General features: G+C 26.0%; 1 protein-coding gene across 4 annotated transcripts in view; it reads right to left on the bottom strand.

Annotated features, from left to right (window-relative positions):
• The window catches only part of LOC145834286 (lysine-specific demethylase 5C-like), a 33855-nt gene extending 21505 nt beyond the window's left edge, over nt 1–12350 (bottom strand). For all 4 annotated transcript variants that reach the window (XR_014369781.1, XM_082941678.1, XM_082941676.1 and 1 more), the window contains exons 1-16: nt 12140–12350; nt 11825–11902; nt 9368–9559; nt 7908–7994; nt 7750–7830; nt 7480–7618; nt 7251–7396; nt 6896–7045; nt 6625–6786; nt 6320–6433; nt 5735–5905; nt 5480–5572; nt 3353–3459; nt 3126–3262; nt 1619–1746; nt 373–567 (exon numbers count right to left, since the gene is read on the bottom strand). Coding sequence is in view for 3 of the 4 variants with exons in the window: in XM_082941678.1 (XP_082797804.1) it covers nt 373–567; nt 1619–1746; nt 3126–3262; nt 3353–3459; nt 5480–5572; nt 5735–5905; nt 6320–6433; nt 6625–6786; nt 6896–7045; nt 7251–7396; nt 7480–7618; nt 7750–7830; nt 7908–7994; nt 9368–9559; nt 11825–11902; nt 12140–12280 (2121 nt within the window). In the remaining variant the exon portion in view is untranslated. The remainder of the gene's footprint in view (nt 1–372; nt 568–1618; nt 1747–3125; nt 3263–3352; nt 3460–5479; nt 5573–5734; nt 5906–6319; nt 6434–6624; nt 6787–6895; nt 7046–7250; nt 7397–7479; nt 7619–7749; nt 7831–7907; nt 7995–9367; nt 9560–11824; nt 11903–12139) is intronic.
• Nucleotides 12351–17207: the final 4857 nt, after the last annotated feature.

Genomic DNA, 17207 nt, shown 5'->3' with positions numbered 1-17207 from the left:
GTAAAAACATTTTACAACATGACTGTAAATATATGCTTGCAACAGTTCTCACTCAATGTTGACAAAAAAACTAATAAAATATTTTTATAAAACTGTTTATACTTCAAAAAAAATTTATAACTATTAATTCCTCAAAAAACTCAAAAAAGTCTGCATTACCTGAGTGTGTACCAACCCTAGTATATACTTATGTATTATAACTAGTAAACAATATACTAAGTTGTTTCAAATTGGTAGAGGGCATGTATACTGATAAAATATCAAATTTGAAAAATATATATGAATAAAATAAGAAATTGTAACATGATATAGATGAGAACTTTTTAGACAATTTTATATTATATCAAAACAAAAAGTTTAATAAATACTCACTAAGTTCTTCACATTTTCTCTTACTCTTGTTTCTTGTTGAATTAATTTAAGCATATCTATATATACATAATCAGCAAGTTTTGCATCAATTGTTTCATAAGAAAGGGCTACTTTACATATTATTTCTTCATGAGAAAACACACAGCATTTTGAAAGTTTCCTATAATGTTCTATGCACTGTCTGCCAACCGGAATCTAGAACAAACCAAAACTTTCTAATTTTGGAGAAAACTATACTTGACTATTTTTCTTTAAAACATAATAAAGCAGGTAGAAATGTTGTTTTAAAATAAAAGTTGTCACATATATTATAAATTACTAATAGTACAACATGTAATTTCATTTACTTAATTTCTTTACTATTTGTTTTCAAGCTTAACTTATTTACACAAATAAATAGATGTACTTAGAATTTGTAATTGATCGATTTTAAATAAATGTTGAGGATGCGTGTTACACGCAGCATCAGGTGTGTAAATTATAAGATCATTTTATATATTAAGGTTGTATATCTATTTCAATTTACAAATATAACTAATTTAAAACAAGAACTTTTTTTTACTTAAACGATACAGATTCGAAACAAATTATTCGATATTAGTTCTAAACGAGTTAAATTTCAAACAGAATGTTATTAGAAGTGAATCTTACATTAATAATTAGAACTATAATAACTTTAAAACCAGTATGACGAAAAATATACTTTATTAGAGATGTTGTTTTCGTTGTCTTTTACAAACTCAATTAAAAAAACTATTTTTATTATTTCAATATTAAGGTCACAATGCTTAAAAAGTTAACACAATTGTTGTTACTCAAAAAAGCACTAATTTCTGATGAGATAATACTTGAAACTAAATAAGTGTATAAATTATGGTAAAAACAGCCATTGTTTCTAAGTAATACTTGCATTAAAAACATAGAGCACCACAAACTACGATTAATCATAATAAATATATATGTTATTGGAACTTAACTAATATTTAAATTTTACCATAAATACAATCTTAATATTAAAATTTTATTTGTTTTTCAATAGAAGTTTTGAGTAAAAATTTGTTTTTATTTAATTGTTTAAATGCTATTTTCAATGACTATTAAATATCTTTTTAGATTTATTTAAGCAGTTACGAGGTCTTTGACAGAAACTTAGTTTGTAAAATAAAATCTTGAAAGAATAAATTCATAAATATATATGTGTGTAAATACAGTAGTTCATGAATGAGAGTTTTGAAACAAAATTTACCCAGTCTGCAGGACAAAAATTAACAGCTTCTGCAAAGTTGTACCCTTGATTAAAACCAGCATGGTAAGCACGGGGAAAAGTTATGATGAACTCGCCAGCACATTGATCAGCTTTAACTACACGAACTCCTAAATTATAATTTTCATAATCGTTAAACAATCGATTTTTAGCTTTGAAATAAAAATAAACTAACAACTTTAATTATTTCGTTAAGTAGAAATTTATATCTATTAATTTTAAATGGTAAGCTGCTTACATCGACCTCAGTACTTTTATAAAAGCATGTATATCTAAAATTAGTTAATGCAATACTTAAAATGAGACTGCACTTGCAAAGCTATAAAAAGTAGTTTTCTTACACTGCGACTGAATTCGACTAAATAAAACAAATCAAGGTTTGTTGAAAAAAGATAATTTTATGTCCCTTTATATTGCAGTATGACTTTTCTAGCACATATGTTTGACAACTTTACATACAACTTCTCTACTTTATTTAAAACCCTTAACTAGGGATAAGCTGACTGTAGCTTAAACTAATTCGTCTGATTTGAGTTAATTATACTACTTGTCTTAAATTCTTTAATTTAAAAGAAGTAAAATATAATTTTTTTTATGGCAATAAAGTCTGTGGCATACAAGTGCGTAATTTTTCTTTTCGACAGGTCAAAAAAACTAAAAAATCTTTTGCAGGCCGGACTTGTAAACAAAGTCTTAGCAGTAATGCTATTTTGAAAAATTATACTTTTAAAATTAAAAAAAGAAGACTCTTTCTGGGAATAAAAGTAAAAATATCCCATTGAATAACCACTTATAAGTCTTAAAAATTAAATTAAGAGTACACTTCGAAATATTTAATATAAAAAAGCTCAGCTTTAGTCTTGTTACACTAATTGTGTTTTTAAGACAAAAATACGTCATGGACAAGAGATATCTGCTTAGCTGGTCGTAGGTTGAAAAACCCCTAACATGGAGGGTGTCCAAGATTTTTCTAAACTAATATTGATTACCTCTATGCTTCAGTAAAAACTTTTAAAAACTTTCTATTAAGTATGAAATGTTGTTCTTTTTTATCTAATATGTTTTTTTTAATGTTTCTAATAAAAACAAATCAATTTTTTCATCGTACATTACTTAAAAAGTTTTAAATTCAAACAATAATCAGTTTCATATAGGCTTTTAAAGTTAGGTACAATTTAATATTTTTATAAAATATTCCAAGCAGAACTTTCAAAAAAGTAAAAATAAAGTGATCATATTTACTTTGTAAATTTTTGATTTCAAAGAATTTATCAACAAAACGATGTTTCGCTTTGTACGACTTTCGTTTTATATTTTCTTTTATTAAGGTTAATATATAGCAATTTTTTCTTTAAATTATAGAAATCAGTGAAAATCAATTTATAGCTTAATATTAAATAATAAAAATATGACGAAGATGTAAAATTTAATATGTCCTTCAATACAGTCTTAAAAACTATGTTATAATAACTTTGTTAATGTAGCAAACCTTCTTGCATAAGCTTGTTAGGGTTAATAGTAGTTACAAGATGGTGCAATAAATCAGGGTGATGTTTGAAAAGTTCAGGTGCAGATTGATGCATAACAGCTTCAAATTTTTCAGCATCTGTACGAGGCACTCCATACCTACAAAACAAATTATGTTTACTGAGTTATGTTCATTGTTAATATAAAACTTCGAATTTAAATTCAACAAATCAATTCAAAACAAAATACCATGTCTTAGGATCTCCCCAATGTAAATAGTTTATAGAATATGTCCAATGGTCTTCGATGTGCCAACAAAATGCAGAGAAACACATGCCTACATAAACCCAAGGTACCTTAAACATAATTAGTTTTTAAATAACAGATTAATGAAATACTCTTTTTATTTAGACTTCAATAAACATTTGTTTTTCAACAAACCAAACTAAGATTACTGTAAAAAAACAAACTTTTATTAGCATTATAAGTGCAAGACTGTAAAAACGTATAAGATCATTTTGAAATTAATAGTTTTATACTTTTATTGTCTGATACTACCAGAAGGTTTTTACTCTTCAGGGCAAAAAAATAGCCTAAGTGACCACAAACTAAGCTGAGTTAATTTTTTTTTTGTTTTAATTTTGCAATTTTTTACAAGCCAGTGAGCACAGAAAACTCCACAACATATAAAATATGATCAATTTTAATATTCATAGTTATTACATGGTTGCCACTGATCAAGCTGAGAAAAATTTCCTGACTTTTCCTGACTTTTTACCAAAATTTTCCTGACTTTTCTAAATCAGTTTTACTTATATAAATAATTCACTTAGTTCAATAAAATACTACCCAAATTATTTAATATAAAATCCTTAAATTAAAAATCAATTGAAAAAGAATATATTTAAGTAACTGTAAAAAAAAAGTAAACTATATATCTGTTGTATAAAATATTTCCTCTTGTCATTTAGTATAAAACTTGTAACAAATAAATATACTCTTATTTACTTTAAAAACTTAAGTTACTCTACAAAAAATACAAACAATAAGTAAACTTAATCTTGGCATATACCTCTTTTATAACTTAATTTATAAATTTAAACAACTTTGAAAAAATTATAAAGAGGTAAAGTATACACATTAACTTGTTACATAAAATACTAAACTAACTGCTTAGTTATAAAGAATTCAATTATTTAAACAAAAAATACTTTTATTATAAAATTATGCTAGATAAACTTTTGTGTCTATATCACAGTTTCACTATGGAAGTGTCCTTGCTACAGATCATCAATACTAAAAGCTTACAAAATCTGCTTGTTCAAGTAGGGTACTTGTTCAATATGTTAATAGAAAATTTTTGCAGTTTTGTAAAGGATATTTTACTAATTTATACCAGGTGAAGGCATTGGAAACAAAATTAACTATTTTTGTAAATTTCTAGGAAAATTTTGGAATTTTTTTATGACTTTGGAGGACTTTTAATTAATTCTTACTATTTGAATGCTTCGGAAAACAAGGAATTTTGTAAATTTAAACTGACAAAATCTGACTTTTTTTCTTTTTTTTTATCGAATTTCCTGACTTTTCCTGACTTTTTTTAAAAACCCCCCATTTTTTCCTGACTTTTCCGGACTTTTGTAATTTTTTTAAATTTTTCCTGACTTTTCCTGACCAAGTAGCAACCCTGTTATTAACTAGTTTTAATATGTCGTGCAACCACAAAGACAATTTAACCTAAAAATCTATTAAGTAATTTAATATAACTAAACTGCATACTGCGTACAGAATGTTTATCAAACATTTACCAAGATTTAAAGGTCTTGATAACAACCGCTACTAGCTACTCATTGATTATACCAGGGTTGCCAAACGTTTTTGGCAAATTTTCTCCAGGATTTTTAAAATTTCCTTCAGGTTTTTAAAAGTACACATTTTTAGGTCTATTTTTAGTTTAAAGGTAAAAAACTGTGTAAAACAGAATAAAAACATTGAAAAGATACTGTAAAGCTACACTAAATGTGTTTTTTAACAAAAAAATATTTTTGATTATTACAAAAAAAATTATCTATATGATATATTTTTTGTGTCAAATCGAAATTTTATTACTTAACATGTAAGAATTGCTTAAAAATCCAGGTTTTCACAGGTTTATTTTGTGATTTTTCTTCAAATCGCCAAGTTTTTTAGCCTAAATTGTCAAATTCCAGGTTTTTCCAGGCTATTCCAGGTTTTGAGGCTTTTGGCAACCCTGTTATTTATACTTTTGCATAAGTAAGGGTGCCTAAGGTTTTTTGTAAACTTCTTCGTTTTTAAAAAACAAGTTTTTTGACCCATTTTGAGTATAAAAGTATACTTTAAGTAAAAAACTCTTACTTTCATTCCTGAGATGTCTCCAGATATAGAGCGCAGCAAAGATTGTTCGAGCACAGGTAAATTATTCAAATTCCATGAGTGTTTAGCGTAATTCTGTCATAACAAAAAGTAAAAATAAAATATACTGACAATGGGAAAATATTTTTAGACTAGTTTTAGTTATACTTAAACAAGAAACTTTCATCAATTATAACTAAGCATCGTAAAATGGTATTGTAATGTAATCTGTTTTTATAGTATAAACAATTAATCTACTATTTCATCTTGTGTCATCTTTTTTCTATTTTGATCACACATTCTAGGAAATCCTGAACCCTTCTTAATAGAATGGATATCTGCACCATACTCGACAATCATGCTGTCCTCTTCAGTGTCCACTAAGCGCCAAAACTCTCGTTGAACTTCGTCACTTCGTACAAGAGAGGCCTAAAAATCACCACACTAATGTAAACTTAAAAAATTTTAGAAAAGAAAGCAGTTTGTTTTAAAGTTGCATTTTCAGAAACTATGTTTTTTAACAACAGTTCTTAAATCTTTTATGAAAAAACATTGAAAATATATTCAAAAAGTTTTAATATTTCAAATTCTAATAATGATTAAGTAGATTACTCGAGTCACAAACACTAGCCAGTTTCTAAAAAAATAATATCTAGAATATTAAAGTTTGTATATGTAAGCAAGTTTGATGGTTTCTTAAAATTAATGACTATCTGCCAACCGTGAACAGGGTTCATATTCAGAAATTATAAACTTAAAACAAATGTTTAAAACCACTTACATTTGTTGAGGTTTTTGAACTACACTAATGTTGTTTTTTTTATGAAAAATTGATTAACTAACTGCCTTCTGAAAATGCTCTGCTTTAAAATCATCAGCCATCTCACCAAATGTGGCAAGTGTGTACTCTTTGCGAGCCTGCTGAAACCCATAAGCTTGTGGTTTAACACTTATTGCCTGTTTAAAATAGCTTCAATTAAATTTATATAAAATACTTCAGTATCTCATATTTAATAAAGCTGAAAAAAAAAGTAAAGACTGTAAAAATTTATACTTACTTTTGACAGGTTTATTTTTCTGAATTATTTTGATAACAACAACTTAACTTATAACTTATTATTATAAAATTAAAATGAATTATTAAAAACCTTAGCTACGCATTTAAGACATCTCCAACTACCCGTAGGTCTAGATTGTAGTGGCAAAACAAGGCATTTTATGTGGTAGCAATCAGAGCATTCGTCACAAACAAGTAAATCTAAATCATTGTCATCCTTTCCACAAACTTTACAATTATCAAATGATGCTATCTATAATCAATAAGTAACAAATAACATGGTTTAAAATTTTTAACTCTAACACTATTTAGTTGAAAAACTTGTGGCTCCAATTAAATAATTTTACAAAAAAAATACGAACCACTGAATAGGGAGTAAAAGATTGTCTGTTGCTTTTTCTTGTTTTTTGAACTTCTTCTTGCTTCTTCTTTGGTATTTCTGCAATTTTTTCTTTTGTGTTACCATTAGCATTAACCGCATTTTCTTCCTTTTGAATTATTGCTAGTTTTTCCTTGAAATATTGCTTTAGTTAAAAAGCATAGTAAAGATAAGGTAATACAATCATTTATAAACTCAATTAGTTACAAACTATATTTAGTTTGAAATATTTTTATGAACTAGGGTAGTAAACATCTTTTTATTCACAAAAGATACTATACTCGATATCATCATAACTAAAATAAACTGTCTCTAGTACTTTTATTTATAACACTAACTTCTTTTTCTTCAGATAATTTTGCTTTATGCTTGTTTACAGTAGCTGATAGATTATTTGCTTTTTCATGACTATCTTTTACCTGCAACTCTGACGGCTCATCACTCTTATGAGTCACACCTAGACCAACAAAGTTAGGACCAGCAGCTGTTTAACAAAACAGAATTATAATGTATTGTGCAATTCTTTTACTAATTTTATTTTTAATAGTATATGCTATGTTAGCTAACCTCCAAATATTTGAAGTTTAGCAAGCTCCTTATTCTTTTGCAAATCAACTGTGAGTGGTGCTACTGGCGATCTTCGCTTCTTTGGTATTTTTATAGTCTCTGATTGTACATCAAAATCATTTGCATTGTAGGAGTTACCCTTAATTTGTTACACATAATAATAAAACAACTAATGTTAATTACAATTTTACTGTTTTATCAAAACAATTTACTAAAGTTTAATATGTTTGTATTCTAATAAAAATATAACACATACTAATGTTGTAAAACCTTATTAATTGTAGTTTTCTTCCTGCTTCTATTTCGAGCTAGATCTAAATAATGTTGTTTTTCTGCTTCAGTTGTACAACCCTGTTGTTACAAATAGAAGAAAGTTATTAATAAGAAAATTATTAACAATATGTTATAAAAGTTGTTTTTTAAATTACCTCACACTTTTTCAATACTTCATAAGCCAATAGCCATCTCTCATAATGTGTGTGAATTTTAGAAGAAATTGATTTTGGTAGATTCAGCTGTAAAACCAGAATACTAATTTCAAACTGATTAAACCAAATTATATAAAATATGTATGGTAAATTATTATTCTGGAGAAAAATGTTATCTTCTTATTAAAGAAGATAATCTGTTTTTATACGTTAAATCTTCTTTAAAGTATTATTTAGAAAAACTTTAAAGGTAAATGGAGGTCCACCTTGTTTTTTTAAGTGGAACTTATTTTGTACAGTTTTATCTAGGCTATCAAACATTTTTAACCACTTAACATAAATGAAAACAATTGAGATGTAAAATACCAAAGTCAGTGAGTTCAATAAGGCGCAAACCAAAAATGTAAATAATAAGACTGTTTCACTAAACATCTATGTTCTCCTTCATTTTTAACCAAAGTTCTTCAAAATTTTACAATAAGTCCATAACTAATATTTAAATCTTTTCAATGCATGTTTTCTTTTATTTATGAAAAAAACTTATTTTCTTGTTTTTATATCCAAAATTTTCATTTTCTAATATATTTAAATTCCAACATACAAAGTCTTTTAAAATGCAAGAAAATTGTTTCCCGTAAATTAGAACTCTCTAGCTTAAAACTGAAGAAAAAAACAGATTTTTATTGGATATAAAAAAATTCATTTCATATGTTGTTACCTAAAACTTTTTCAAAAAATGTCTCATCTCAAAAATAACTAAACTTTTTAAATTCTACAAAACTGACTCAAAGTTTATTTTTTAAGCTTTTGTATGAGAACTAATGTTTTTTTTTTTAATTGTATAAGCAACTCGTGGCTTAGTTAAAAATCTACAAAACAAGATTATGTAATAGAAAAGCGACTTACTCCCCCTATAGCCTTAAAATTAAATAAAACCAAGATTTATATGAACTTTCTAGGTTCTACTTAATTAATAATAATTATTTAACTTTTAAATCTTTAAAACATTCCATCTGGAAAATTTTACACAAGTTTTCTTTTAAGTTTTAAATTATTTATAATTAAAATTATAGTCATAACAAATAAGTGAATCATATTTTCACTCAGCTTTGTAAGAAAAATAATCTAGTATTTATATGTTTTCAAAAATGCTTGTACCCTTATCTAATATAAACAAAAATAAGACTAATATTCATACTTTAAATTTATTTACTAATAAAAATGTGAGAGATGATCAATTTAAAAAACTAGATTTTATACATGCATCAATAATATGAAAGCCATTAAATTATTAAACTATCAAAACATAAAGACTAAACAAAGATTTAAAGCTATTTATTTGAAAATATATTTATAAATTAGTAACAAAAATTTAAATAACTAAAAATTCAAAATAAGCAGAAATTATTTTTAAAGCTAAAAATTTATTTTTATTTATTAAAAATAAAGTTGTTACAAACATTACTGCAAACATGAGACCACATCTTTTTCTTTGAAACTTCATCCATACCTCCAAGCTTCTTCACACTTTCAAATAGGGAATACATGTCTAAGGGTTTACCAGAAACTACAGGGCATTTAAAATTTTGACCTTGTAAAATCCAAAATTTTGTAAGCTTGCTCAAGAAATCATTTTTGATTCTATTGTGTATCTGTAAAACAATTATATTTAATTATCAATATAAAAATTTAGAAAAGAGTTTTCTAAGGTTGGTTTTAAATAAAGTTATAGCTCAATGCCTTTTTGCCTTTTTTACAAATAAATTATAAAAGTCTGGTCAGAAAACATTTAAAAATAAAACAAAACATTTTTTTGTTAAGATGTAATAAAAAAGAATTGTTTCAAGTTATAAGCTTAATTTTAACTTAGTTAACAATTTATGATAAAAACGATTATTTAATTTCAAATATATGAGAGATTTTATCCTTCAAATGTAAATTTAGCCAACTTAGTTTTGAAATTTTATAGTTATGATATGTACAGTTTTGTTTCAGCTCCAGTTTAAGTTGCACCCTGATACTTTCTACATAAAATTCAAGTGTTTTACATTTATTTAACTATTTTTTTACTAAAGGATATAAGGAAATTGGCCACAAACTTCAAATACATCCTTTTACAATCATTATGAGTATGAAATTAATTATTAGCCTATATATAGGACATAGGGGTCCAACATTTTTTTTTTACAAAAACTAACATTGGCTCTTAATAAAAATTTAGAATATATACTTTAAGATAGTTCTTATGTAATTTCAATTAACTTTTAAGATATAACAGTTTTGTAAAAAATTCCAACACAACCGTATGGAACAAAAAAACTTCAAAGCCAATTTTCTCAAAGTTTTAAAAAGTTAATAAAAATAAATTTCTTCCTTCAACATTATAGCAAGTTAATTCAGACTTCCAGGAAATGATTTAGTTTAGATTAAGAACAACTTGTATGAAGTGGATTTTTGAAGAAATATTTTTTTAATAATTATCCTAGTTATTTTTTTTAAGCTTAAGAAAAAAATAGAAATCTGTTTCCGACAAATTGTTTAAAATATATTAAACGCTACACTGAAAAAGTTATATAACAAATGCTCAAATACTGAAGAAGTATATAGATTTTTAGTAAAAAAGCCTATTTTCACCTTTTTAGTTTGCACTTCCCATAAACAACCTATTGAACTCTTTATCTTTGATTGCTCATATCTTAAAAATTACTTTGATTTTTTTTTAAACAGTAAAAACAACTGGTAGCTTTGTTTTAATTGTAAATAAAAAATCTACTTACAAAAAGGTGATCTACCTACCCGCTATGGCCTTAATATCTCTTCCCCTTAAATGCAGATTCCTGCGCAGTACTCAGCTCAATATTTCCATTGTAGTATTAGTTAAATTTTATTTTTCTATTTATTATGCTTAGAAGTTGATTGGCCACTAATTTTTGAGAAATCTCTTTCAAGTTTATGAAAGTACACATTTTTGGGTCTTTTTTAGTTTAAAATAAAAAAACTGTGTTAAATGATACAACAACATAACTTTTTGAAAATGATAGATTTTTAGTGTCAAATCGAGATTTCACTACTCAACATGTAAAAAATATTTTTAATTTTAGTTTTTTTTAGCCTAAATTGTCAAATTCCAGGTTTTTCCAGGGTTCTAGGTTTTTAAACCACCTTGTAAAATTTAAATAATAAATATTTATTTATTTCTATGATTACTGTAGTGAAGTTTTTTAACAAACTGTTGTTTTAAAAATATATTCATTGTAAATTTTAAGAAGCTTTTAAAAATAAAACGGCATTAACTTTTGTTTAAAATAGAAACTTTTTAGAAAAGTTTGAAACTATGACTATTGTAATATTGTGCAAGGTTGCCACTCTTTGAAGCAAAAAATTTAGTTAGATTGACTAAAAAAAGAAGGTATAGAATTGTAATACAAAGACTAACATATATGAGCATAATTTTTTAGTACAGAACAGTCATAATAAAATAATCAAACTGATTAATTTTTGTGTTAAATATTTTAAGTAAAAACAAGAACTTTGTGTATCCTAATTGCTGAATATTATTACAATGGAATATATCCCAAATAAAGTATATCTTTTTAAATACTCTATATAGTTATATAATCATATATAGTCAATTATATAGTTATATAGTCTATATAGTTAAATAAAAAACAATATTTCAATTTTATTAATATCATCATTGTTTATATTTTATGTATTGTTTTTCACACTTTTTGAAAGATATAAAGCTATAAATTTATATAAAACTAAATAATAGAAATAAACACATTGTGAGAACAAGGTTTAATTAAATGTTTATAATTATAAACGAATTACTGAATGCATAAAAAAAAATTAAATAGACAAGTATACTAAGAAAAAAAATTAGTAAATCTTGGGCAAAATGAACTCTAGCTTACCCCTAACTCATTCAGTCTCTGGGTTCTTGGAACAAATTTGAAATTTCTTACTTCTATTGCAAATGGTGGTTTGAAATTCTGTGAAATTAAAATAAATATATTACAGTTAACAATATAATTATTTACTAACAAAATTTCAACAACTTTTAGAGTTTTATTTTTTTAGTGAAATTTCTAGAACATTATTCAGTCTACTTTAATTAATATGTAAGATAATTGTTAATCTAAAAATTAAACATTTTAAACTAAAAATTAATATAAATTAATACTTTTTAAGTTAAACCATAAGATAATATAAAATTAAAATGCATATACTTTTGGTGGTCTTATCTTAGCTATACCATATGGCTCTGCAATAGGTCTTATTTTATCTATGTACTGTAGAGCATCTTTAAACTCCTCTTCAGTTGGAGTAAACACGGGACATTCACTGGGCTCACAAAATTCCGTGTACATTGTATTTCTTTAAAATTATGTTCTATTTCCTAAGATTATTAATAGCTCTATGAATTTGCGTGGTTGCGAAAATATACTTTTACTAACATTTGCTTGACAATAGTAAATAAAAATACTCTCTTATTGTCTGTTCCGCCGATTAGACATAAATTTTAATTTTTAACAACAAAACAACTACAACTTTTCTAATAGATAAAAGTATAATTATTCAACTTTTATTAAACTATCTATAAAAAAAAATATTTTTATCATAATAAACTGTTATTTAATGGAACTATTTTCTTACCGCGTAGTAGTTTTAATAAATATTAAAAAACATATTCTTTCAAGACCTAAAATATATCAAAGAGTAAAATAAATAAAAAAACATCTTAGTCAAACTAAAAATTAATTCGACATACTTTTATAGTCAAAAACATTATAATTTTTGTTAAATATTACATAAAAACAAGTATAGAATCCTATGCTGAGCTGTAAATCTAAGGCGTTTCTGATTGGCTAATTTTTGACTTATTTATTTTTTAAGTTTTAGTTAGTAAATTAAAAACTTGATTTATTTTTTGTATACTTGGGTAGGTGGGTCAGGTATAAGGGTATAGAGCAAAACTGTACTAAAAATAGCAATGGATAAGCGTTAAGATATTATTATCATACTATTGTATTATTACTTAACTTCATTTGTATAATGTTATAAATAAAAATAGTTCACAAATCTTGCAACTGCAGCCGACCCAAACTTTTGTCGTTGGTTTAAGAAAAAGTTTACCTAACTAAAATCTAGTAAAATTCTATTTAAGTATTTTCTCATTTTCTTTTATCCTTTTAAGACCTTTATTTTTTTGGATGTAAACCCAATGAATTTTTTATTGAAACTATTAGTACTCTTAATCAAGAATACTAATCCAACAATGTTGGCATTAACAGAGTTAAAATAAATTTAAACATCAGATATCAATAATAACTATTAACAAAAAAGTTAGTTTAGATTTTTTTTCATTATTAATGTTTTTAATTTAAAATAAGCTCTACTTGAACTAGCATTTTATTTTTATATCCAGTAGGCAGTTTTTAAGAGAAAAAACTAATTATATATTTTTTGTTTTAGTTAAGTTCTTATACAAATACAAAACCTGTGTTTAGATATAATTTTTCTACTTTTTTAAAGTTATATTTTGTTTATCTTATTTTTATACTTTACGCAATAAAGAGTCTCAATTTTTATTTATACAATGTAAGTTAAATAAACTAAAATTAAAAAAATATTTTAAAACATGCAATTACTATAAAAGTTATATTTTTAAATTTTGATAAAGGTAGAAGTATAAAAATATTTTTTAATCATATTGTTATACTAAAGTCTTTATACGAAAATCATTCCAAAAAAAGGGGAAATTTGCGTCATTTTTCTTGACTGAAAAACTTCAAAACACAATATTATTTTTGTTCGTTGGTTTAACAAAAAAAAAATTCGAGAATTTAATAGTTAAATGATAGAGCTAAAATAAAATATTTTTTTTTGAGTTTTGGTTTTTTGGGCTGGTGCTAGAGCCGATAGAAAAAGTGGGACATTTTGAGTTTTTGTTTTAACGGAAAGTATCTCAATAAATACATATGTTTTTAAACTAATGATACTTAATATTCTTTAGTAAATTTACGTTATTCCTTAGTATCTTTGTTTTTTATATAAACCTAATATTTTTTGTGATGTAGGCAATTTTTGGTTTTTTCAGGGTCTTTAATTATGTTTTTCCTGTTTAATCAAAAATAAAGATTGATTGTTAAAATCTAAATTAACTAAAGAACAAATTCTATTTTTGTTTTTAGTATTTTTATAATAAAATACTTACTTTAATCTTTTTATTAAAGTATGTTGGGAGAACTAAAAAACGGTTATAGACATTTTTGTTGTTGTCACACAATTACTCAAGCATCGCATTTTTATTTAAAATAAACAATCGGTTTTTAATGTTTACAACTCTTTATTTTCGTAATTATGTCAACTCTGCTTGCCAGAACGAATTATTTTGATTCGATCTGGAAATTTCTAATTATTTTTTTTCATAGCAAGGTCGTTATAAATAAAGTTCAATTAAATACAGTTGTTTTAAACTTCTACTTTTTACCTTAATTAGTTACGACAAGACGCTAGATGATAAAAGTTTTAGAAACCGCTAAGTCTACCCTATGTTATACTCAAACTCTGACACCTCTTAAAATATTCTTTTTATATTAGGTGTAGGGTGGTTTTTTATCACTTAAACAAATAAAGTTTCTTTAAGAGTGTAGTATTAAGCAGCTCATTGTATCGTGTTATATAGTCTGTTATTATATTTAAAGCTTGTTCATAAATTATAAACAAAACAATTAAAATTATTTGTTCGTTATAAACGATCCAAAATAGCTAAGTAATATGTGGTTATAATTAAGTGTTTAATTATCTAACACCGGATAAATCAGCGATATTATAAGTAGTGATGTACCGGACCCCGATCCGGACTTTTTTTCAAATTAGAATCCGGCCGGAACCGGATCCGGATTTTTTTTTCAAATTAAGATCCGGCCGGAACCGGACCCGGATTCTTAATACTCTAAGTCATTTGTAATGTAAGTAGTATAAAAACTACTCTGTACAATAATGCAATTTTATATAACTAACTACTAACTAAGTATAATTGCGTGAAGTTTATCTTTTATGTGTTATATCTAACTATAACCTTTTAGTTTTGAAAAATTATAGTTTAAAAAAAATTTAGACTAAAAAATTTTAATGTGCTGCTAAAATAGTCAAATAATAAGAAAGTTTATGATATGTTATTAAGGTCTAGTTAAGATTAACAGTTAGAAATAGTAGCTAGTATGTTAGCTAATTTTCTGAACAATATTTACATTTAAATTTTATTAAAATTGAAAGAACAAAAGAAAAACTTGAAATTGAAAGAACAGTAAAAAAAAACTTCAAATTGAAAGAACAATAAAAAACAATAAAATATCTTTTTTGCTAAACTAATAAACTTTCCATGATTTTTGGCAACCAGAATATCACCTAATTTTAGCTAATATCAGGGTTGCCACTCTTTGATTCAAAAAAACTAACCTGAGTGATTATAAACTTTCCTGAATCAGAATGAGGTTTTGAAAAACCAAAAAATAATTACTTTAAGCTAATAATTAGTAGAACAGTTAGTCATAAGGTTGAACATTTTAAGTAATGTTTACAATTAAGGCTAAAGGGGGTTAAACACTTTTTTTACAAGTTGATCTTATTTAATAGAATACTATCAAAGCTACCAGATGCTTTTTATAGCTTTACAAAAATTAAAGTAGTTTTTGAGATATAAGCGGTCAAAGCTGGAGAGTTCCATAGAGACCTAATGGAAGGCGCAAGCTAAAAACGCGGAAATATCCATTTAACTAAAAATCCAATTCCTCCTAGGTTTTTTAAGCTAGGTACCTCAAGTTTTCAAAAAAATAACTGGATCATCTCAAACCCATTCAAAATCTAAAAGAAAACTAGCCTGAGTTTTTCAAAAAATCTTAAAACTAGCTTGAGTTTTTATAAAAAACTAAACTAGCCTGAGGCAGCCTTAGATTTTCAAAAATTCCCGAAAATTTTCGAAATAGCAGGGTTGCCACTGTTTAAGTCAAAAAAAACTAGCTATAGTGAGTATAAACTAGCCTGAGTAGAAAATTACTTTAATCTAATAATCAGTAGAACAGCTAGCCATAAGGTTGACAATTTGCTAGTAAAGTTTTTAATTTTACAACATAGGTAAAGAGTTGCATTTCTGAAATGTTTGTTTCATAATTAATGTAAACAAATGTAAATTAGTCACGTATACAAAATGACCCAATCACGGTAGGTGTTTAATTTTCGAACGTATTTTCTGACGAAAATGACTCTTTTTAATTGTTTGTTTTTGAAAAAATACTTTTATGTATGCTCTTTTTTACTAACTAGATCCGAATCGGCCGGACCTCTGTTAGGATCCGGCCGGACCCGGATCTGGACTTTTTTTTTAATTAGGAACCGGCCGGACCCGAATCCGGACTTTTTTTTCAAATTAGAATCCGGCCGGACCCGGACCGGATTTTTTTTTCAAATTAGAATCCGGCCGGATCCGGATATCAGACAAAAATGGTAATAACTGGACGGATCCGGACCCGGATAGTGAGTCTGGTACATCACTAATTATAATTAGTTTCTTTATTGTTCACAACATTGTCCGTAATCGATCACCAAGCTTATCTAATCTTTTAGGTGATACAAACATACCCCCGATAATTCGACCAAGAGTTGCCCAGGGGATTAGTCAAGAGATATGGCTAGGATTTATTTTAGAATGTGATGCGTTTGTATCATATTAAAATATAGACCCTGGAAATGTAAAGTTTTACTATTTCAGTGTGCACAATTTAAACTAAGTAATTTATGCTTAATAATAATCCACGAATATTGAAAAAATCTAAAAATTGCGTAGTAGAATTGATAAAGTCGGTAGATGTAATTGAAGTTGCCATAAGTGTTAAAAGAATAGAGCTAATAAGCTTGCACAAGAACCGTGGTGAACTATACAAGTACGAAGCAAAGTAGAAACCTGTAATTTTTCCACTATATATGTTAGTGCAAATGGGGTGAGTAAATGTTATAAGATACACAGAAGAAGCAATAAATAAAATCAAGAATGGGAGACGATGACGTAAGAAGAAAAATCTTTAGCACTCTAAATACCTTATCTAAATCGTCATCAGAGATAACTTCTTTTACCGAAGGCAACGGGTCGCCATGCAACTGAGAATTTGCAGACTGTTTTAGCAGTATTCGTTATCAAACGTCAGAAAAAGAAACAGATCGACGTAAAAAAAAAACACGTCATGTTTATTGCCAGAGCTGAACAGTCTTATCTACCCTTTCATTAAAGTAAGTCCC

The sequence above is a fragment of the Thalia democratica genome, chromosome 4 (genome assembly GCF_965202585.1).
Source record: "Thalia democratica chromosome 4, ktThaDemo2.hap1.1, whole genome shotgun sequence".
NCBI classification, from domain to species: Eukaryota; Metazoa; Chordata; class Thaliacea; order Salpida; family Salpidae; genus Thalia; species Thalia democratica.
Note: the sequence above shows the minus strand (reverse complement) of the source record. Positions and strands in the feature narration are given on the sequence as shown.